A 7,410-nucleotide genomic window follows, 5' to 3' on the forward strand; every position below is an offset into this window, starting at 1 on the left:
TTGCCAAAATGCCTTACAAAGATATTCCTGCCTCAAAGTTCCAACTGCATAAATCCAGCATCCTCCCAAGGAAGTCCAAGAGGTTCAGCCAAGATAGGCTCTCTTAATCAGGAGCAGGTTTGGGTTTTCACACAGAATAAAAGGGGGAAGGGAGAGAGGGGAATGATCCAAGTAGCTTTTTATCAATTTCATTATTTTGCACATAAAGAATGTGGCACTGAACACTAGCCATCACCCCAACCCTGTCATCACCCCAATTCCCTTACAGCAAAAGCCAGGTGGTACCATTAAAGAGAACGAACTGGTTTCCAACAGGTTCACACCAGAGCTGCACTTATCCCACCCGAGTTCGGAGCTCACAGAGGCGTGGTCCTCTGTCTCTTTACCAGCTGGCGCACAGTTGTCTAACTGGTTGTACTACGAAGGGTATGGCAAAGGGGGTGACTCTCCCCCTCCCCTGGCTAATGCTTTTGTTAGGAATTAATTGCGTTTTTAACTATAGCATAGGTTGGAAAAGAAAGCTTTGGGTTAATTCTTGCTTGGATTGTTGTAACACAAAAACAGGAATGCACCTGTGCTGCGAGCACATGCACATAAAGCATCTCCCATTCATCAGAGCCAGGAGCAATAGCGGGTGTGCTGACCAGGGATCAAGGCTCACTGGGCATCCTTTGCTTGCTTTTGGCGTAAGATGAAGAATTGCTTCCTTTATCTCCAAGGTAGAGCCAGATCTCATCACGTTTCCTGCCAGCCGCACCCCCCCCCCCCCCCCCCAGCATCCACACCCTCAGAACCCACAGACAGAAAATCGCAGGCAATACAAGTGCCCACTATTAAAAAATAAGAAGAAGAATAGAGGGGGGATCCTGGTAGCGCCCCAAACGTGGACGTAGGCCACCCCCCTTCCCCACATCACCAGCCCCGAAAAGGCAAAACAGTCACGTTGCAGGGTGTGAAAAGAACCTTCAGTCGCAAGATGCTGAAGGATCGCAAAAGAGACGCCTGTCTGCTGAAAGCAGCTGAAATTTCCTCCCCCAGCCCTTACCCCAGCCCCTGCCCCAGCCCCTCGCATGCTCAGGCAGCCACGCACCCCACGGCCAACCCGGAGATGTCTTAAGAAACACACAAAAAGGAATCTTCGTCTCTACCTGTTTTGTTCTTCTCATACAGCACAGCATGATCGTATTGTCCCCTTCCTTCCTTCTTCTTCCTTCCTTCTCCTCTCTCCTTTTCCTCTTCTGCCTCTTATCTCTCCCCCCCACCCTCTCCGCTCCCTCCCTCCCTCCCTCTCTCTGTCTCTCCTCTCTCTCGCTCACACACACATACACTCACACACACACCAGGGCAGTTAGCGGCAACTGTAAGGTCCACAGCTATTGCTCATCACACATGCACACGCTGCCTCCCTCCCTCCCTCCTTCCCTCCCTCCCTACCCTTCCCAGAATTGTTCCAGCTCTCCCTGACTCGTCACCTCCCCACCCCACCCCCACCTCCCCATCACCCCCCCCCCCCCCAAGTGTCTTGCCAGCCTCATGAATAATTAAAACCTCCAATCTGGACCCAATTACCCAACGACTTCCCCACCGCACAGAGGAGAGGGGACACTGCAGGCTGCGGGGGGGCTGGGGGGGTGTGACTGGGACATGCAGGGTGAGGAGGGGACCCAGGCAGGCTCCTGACACACACACACACCCCACCCCGGAGCACATGGCCATTGCTATGTGTATGGGGTTTGGGCATGACGGGTGATGGATGGTGTGGGGCGGGCATGGGGGGAGAAGAGGGACCGGAGGGTATGTGGCACGCACAGGTGACTGCGTGCTGTAGGTGGGAGCTGCGGGCTAAATGGGAATCAATATGTTAAAATGGCTGTGGAAAGCCCCCCTCCCCCTCCCCAGCATGCTCGCAAACATATATGTAGGTGTTGTCTTCTTCGTACGTGGAGGGTTGGGAGACCTTATAGCAGCCTTCAGTACCTAAAAGGCACCTGCAAGAAAGCTGGAAAGGGGCTTTTTACAAAGGCAGGCAGTGATTGGAGGAGGGGGATTAGGTTTAAGCTGAAAGAGAGGAGATTTAGATCAGATATTAGCCAGAGGTTCTTCCCTGTGAGGGTGCTGAGGCCCTGACACAGGGTGCCCAGAGAAGCTGTGGCTGCCCCATCCCTGGCAGTGTTCAAGCCCGGGTTGGACGGGGCTTGGAGCAACCTGCTCTAGTGGAAGCTGTCCCTGCCCATGGCAGGGGGTTGGAACTGAATGAGCCAACCCAAGCCATTCTATGATTCTATGAAGGCATAAACCCTGTATGGTGAAGTCATGACAACTTTGCCCCTTGTTCCCACAGGCCATCCTATAGACCTTCCACAGGCAGCAACCATGATACTCCTGCAAAACAGCTTATTTGTTCACAATAGCTTCAAAACCTACAGAAATCATCCCTTTCCCTTCTGGAGAGATCTCAACTAATCTCAGCATGTCAGTGATTTCTATGTCTATTTATCACTGCCTGCAAATTGCTGTAACCAAGTATGAGGAAGACATGTGTCCATGCTTCCAACCACCCTCCATGTGTGGGGGTAACAGAACTGGATAGATTTCCATGTAGAGAAGGGCCTGAGTGAACACTGATGCTCACACACACAACTAAGTACATGTCTTGAAAGTTATAACAGTGTTTTCTCAGAATATATATGAGCAGGATAGCTATCTCTGTCACTGTGAGAACATATTCCAAGACAAGAGTTAAACCAAAGTATGACAATGTTGAGCATGTTAAAAATATAAAGAGACTGCTGGATTTTTAGGATTTAACATATCAGAATTCAAATGTAGCTTATTTTATTCGCTGCGTCTGGGAGGCACAGTCAGATGCTGTTCTCTTTTTTAGCACTAATGTCACTACATCAACTTCTCTGCCACACCATGGAGTTACTTCTAATACATTTTTAATGCAAAACTGCCCTCAAAAGAGCAAAATTAAATGTCATAGGTTATAATTAAGGCCTTTGCTCTTTAAATATCTCCATTTGTACATTATTAACACAACTATTCACGCACATGTGCACGCTTATACAAATAAACGCGTACATATACAGCTACAGTTTCTGGAATACCCCTCAGCACAGACTCCTCCATAATCATATTCAGTTGCTATGACATCATTGCAGTTCCCAGTACCCCATATCTTTTTAGGCAGCATTTCAAAGAGGATCTAGCTAGCTATCTGCATCTGTTTGCAATTTAAGGGATATGCCTCTTAGGGTCAAGCAGGTATCAGCGATAGTCCTGGTTTTGCAGCCTAGAAAAGGGAAATAATGGTATGATAATGATATTCAGAGAAGATACTAAACTGGGAAGAGTTGCAAACAGCTGACACAGAGCAGACCAAAGGATTAAATAACAAAAATCAGATTCAGCTTTCAGAGAACAAGAAGGCAAACTATGCGATCATAAAAGACGATGGGTAAGAAGTGGAGCAGCAGAAAGCAATGGGCATGAAATCTGAGGAAGGGGTGTCTGTGGAATACATCACTGCTGACAGCACCATGCCAAGGCACAGTGGAGCAGTGCAGTGGTGTTTTGGAATATGTCTATGGGACTTAGGACCCTCTGCCCCTGCCCCAGGATTTGCAGGGGCTCATCTGCACGATGAAGCTGGTGTGTCATGAGCTTGTGGGCACTTGCTAACCCACATGGCTGTTCCCGTGATGGGACTCCTCTGGTCAAACATGTATGTCCCCGTCTGAAAGGATCACTCTGGGTTCCCTTTGGTGACAACAAATTGAAATGGGAATTCTGAGGGTGTGATTCAGCTCATCCTAAAGCAGGAGCCTAAACTAGGTCAGACAAATCACACTTCAGAAGTGTTTCAGAAGCTTGTTTTCTTCTCGCTGACAAGGCCTTCTTTAGGGAACCTCCCAGCTGTAGGGAGCCCTGCTGAGGAAAGCCTTCCCACCCTCAGGGCTTCCCAGACACCCACCAGAGGAGGAGCAGCGAAGGGCTGCGTTGGTGCATCCAGCTATGGTCAAGCCAACTTCCTTCACACACCGGGCCAGTTGCTCACCACCTTCAGGCAGAGCCAAAGGCAGCACCACTTCTCTTCTGCTCAGCCCCATGGGCACCCTATGCTTTAGCTTATTGCAAACCACTTTTGCCACCTAGACAAAACCTCCTTAACAGGTTTTCGATGCACACAGCGTTCGTGGTGAGTGGCCACTGCAGTCATATCTGAGTTTCCTCTGAATTAGTCTTATGTGGAAGAGCCATAAGCTAAGACACAAGTTTTCAGGGCATGTCAGTTCCTAATACCCCTTTCTTTCAAAACAGTATATTTAAAAGCTGGAATTGAAATTATTTAGCCAATTATATGGTTCTGAAAACCATATCCCATCATCCCTTGCCCTGCCATTTTGGCTGTGTTATCACTTCAACCCATAGGTAAATTATCAGGTAACACGGAAGGAAAAAAGGGCAAGTCCACAGCAATGGAAAGGCTGAAGGGAAAGAGAGGGAATTAGGCGCAGATTTCAGCCAGGGGATTAATGAACATCACAAGCAAAACTCAAGGGCAGAAAAGGAGGGGAATCTCCACTTCCTGAAGTCGCCAAGTCAAGATGGCATGCTTTCATCCAAACAACACTTTTGTCTCTCTACTGCATTGCCAATACAGGCTCATCCAGCTCTTCTTCAGAGTTTCTTTATAACACTGCATCATGCAATGTAGACATGCCCCGAAAAGCCCCTTTGACCTCGGCTTTTGAATCTACACAAATAAAAGGAAGAGCTGTTCTTATGAACAACATGAATGGGGAGCTTGGGAAGCGGGCTGGAAGGAGGGGGTGAACAATGACCATAGATTTTAAAGCTTCATCTGTGAGACTTGACTAAATGACGGCTAAGGAGGTGGACAAGTGTGGTATAGCCATAAACTTCAAGAAGGAAAAAAAGCCATCTGGAGTGATATACGGCCCACTGTTTGGTGCACGCTGCATGTTCCTTCACTGTGAAGCAGAGTATGGTTTGCAATTATCCAGAGCAGCCCTTTAATTCAAAGCATATCTTTGATTCAAAACGGTCCAGATCATTTCAAAGTAAAGAGAAGTATCAGTGGTTGTTACAGAACAGGGTGAGTAGACTGAGAAACACAAAGCAGTGCTTATTCCCTGTCCAGTTCTGGAAGACTTAGCAGTGCCTGAAGTTGCCCCAGCAGCTCAAGGTCCACACTGGTTGAAGGAAAAAGCATCTTCAGTCCAGCTGCTAATTTAGGTTCAATAGTAACAGTTTAGATCTGGGTTTGAAGAACTACCTAGTTCCAACCTGCTCCTGGGCCCGTAATCAGGCTGATTCCCTGGGCAGATGAAGTTAAATAAAGAAGGAGGCAGATAGTTTGCCTATAAGAGCTGTCCCAGTGGTAAGATGCTAAAGTGAAGAGGCGTCTCTTCAAGAGGAGTACTGTGAAAGTCCCGTTACTAGGGATATTTAAAGCTTCAGTAAAAACAGCTCGGAAGTGAGTGACTTGCCTTCATTGGGAGAGAGACTGGGTTTTCTCTCTATTCATATTTTACACATATAGTGGTAGCCTCATCTTTTGTTAGCCAACTTTCATTCAGAAGGGAAAAAAGCCAATTTTATAAGGATTTTTTAGGATCCTCATTTGAATAGGCATTCCTGAAAATCCCACTGGTGGCCCACTTGCAGTTTTAGTTTCCTCAGTAGTTTTGCAGCTCTTGTCTCCTTTGGCCTCACTTTCAGTCATCTGTGGCTTAATGGCACAAAATAGCGCAGTGCAACACTAGGATCAAACTCCCATCCTAAATGATTTAGAAATAGCCATGAATCTCCTCGGAGGAGTTCCCGTTTTTCAGTGTAAGGACCTCTTATGTCAATTTACCTTGGATTTCAGTTAATTCTAAATTATTAGTAACAGCAAAGGAGAGCCTGGTTTCTTTTGACCTGAGACTGTCAGTATGCCACAGGCTGAAATAAGTGACTTTAAAGCCATGATTTTCAAAAGCCACAATGCCATTTACTCTTGCAGAGAAGTGTTCAGAAGATGCCAACTCAGGAACACTCTTAACTCATTCAGCGCCTTTAATGACTGCTCAGTTGCTTGTCCTCCAAGACACTGAACACACATGACATTAGCACTTGTTGTCATCGTGCTAGTCCAAGAGAGATGCATAAGTGCTCTGCATTTATTCCCTGTGATTTCCATTTCCCTTCCCATGCCTGCACAGCTGGGCTCACAGCACCTGACTTTACAATAGGAAACATAATAAGAAATTGCCTCAATAATTTCCCTGTTCTCATCATTCTTATTAAAACTGTGGTTTCTGTACATTGTGTGGCTCATGCAAACTGGAATTTCTGGGCGGAGGCAAGGGTAGAGGGATTTTTAACATGCACAAAGAACAGTTTGTACAACCCCCAGGTCAATGCTAATTATTATTAAGCTTCAGAATCATCACAAATGCAAACACAACAGTTCAATCCCGGCACAGCTTAGTGCTGAAGACCATAACTCTTCAATAAAATGAAATCTCATCTGCTTGTCTGTCAAAAAGCAAAATGTCAGCACAGAAAGCAGTCGACCTCTTAGCTATTATTCTCAGTGTAGTTATGCCCTACCATGAGGGAATGTGATACTTTACAAGCCAAACCAAATAGGAGACAGGATGACCCAGCAAGCCTCTTCCTTCTCCAGGGACCCTTCAGCATGTGCTGTTGGGTATAAACAGCAGTCCCTTTTGCTGTAGCACAGGGTAGCAAAGCAAGTTTTGAACCAGCAGCCCAGCATGGGCCAGTTTACCCTGCCTCTGAGGCTGGCTCCATCATTCACTAAGTCCTGCAGTGCTGTGAGAAGCTGCTGTCAGCATTCAGGCTCACCACCTTGCAGTGCCACATGGGGGATGTCTGTGCTGCTCCGTGCTGCAGGGTGTGATGGGACTAGGATGGAGGCAAACACTAAGGTACATGTCGTACACACTAACTTCAGGGCAAGACTGGAGAAGAGTCCATCTCAGTGCTGTTTCACTCCTCTCCTGGCTTCTTCAGGGATAGAGTGCCATTCCCATAACACTGCAGCGCAGAACATGGGAGCTGCCCTGTGATACAAGTATGACAACGTGACGGTATTATGGTGTGGAGTCACAATTGCTTGAGCCTTCTTTGGACAACCTGGCCCTGCTCTGCATTGGCCCACACTGCCCCTCATTCAAGCCAGAGTGAGGATGCTGACATGACTGCTCCAGCACTGGAAGGTGGGTGGACAGGGACAAGTTCATCCTGCTTTTTCCCTATCCCCGCAGCTTATGGGACTCTTGACTCTCTCCATCAAAACAACTGAGTTGAGCTGAACCAGTCTGTATGCAGGAAGGCACATGGGATATCTATACAGATCAGAGCTGCCCCTCA

General features: G+C 47.4%; 1 protein-coding gene across 1 annotated transcript in view; it reads right to left on the reverse strand.

Annotated features, from left to right (window-relative positions):
• GAP43 (growth associated protein 43) overlaps window positions 1-1,221 on the reverse strand; it is a 52,511-nt gene extending 51,290 nt beyond the window's left edge. The window contains exon 1 of the mRNA XM_065675653.1: window positions 1,149-1,221. Within this exon, the coding sequence (XP_065531725.1) occupies window positions 1,149-1,178 (30 nt within the window). The 5' untranslated portion in view covers window positions 1,179-1,221. The remainder of the gene's footprint in view (window positions 1-1,148) is intronic.
• Between the last annotated feature and the right edge of the window lie 6,189 nt (window positions 1,222-7,410).

This window comes from Lathamus discolor, chromosome 4 (assembly GCF_037157495.1).
Source record: "Lathamus discolor isolate bLatDis1 chromosome 4, bLatDis1.hap1, whole genome shotgun sequence".
Classification (NCBI taxonomy): domain Eukaryota; kingdom Metazoa; phylum Chordata; class Aves; order Psittaciformes; family Psittacidae; genus Lathamus; species Lathamus discolor.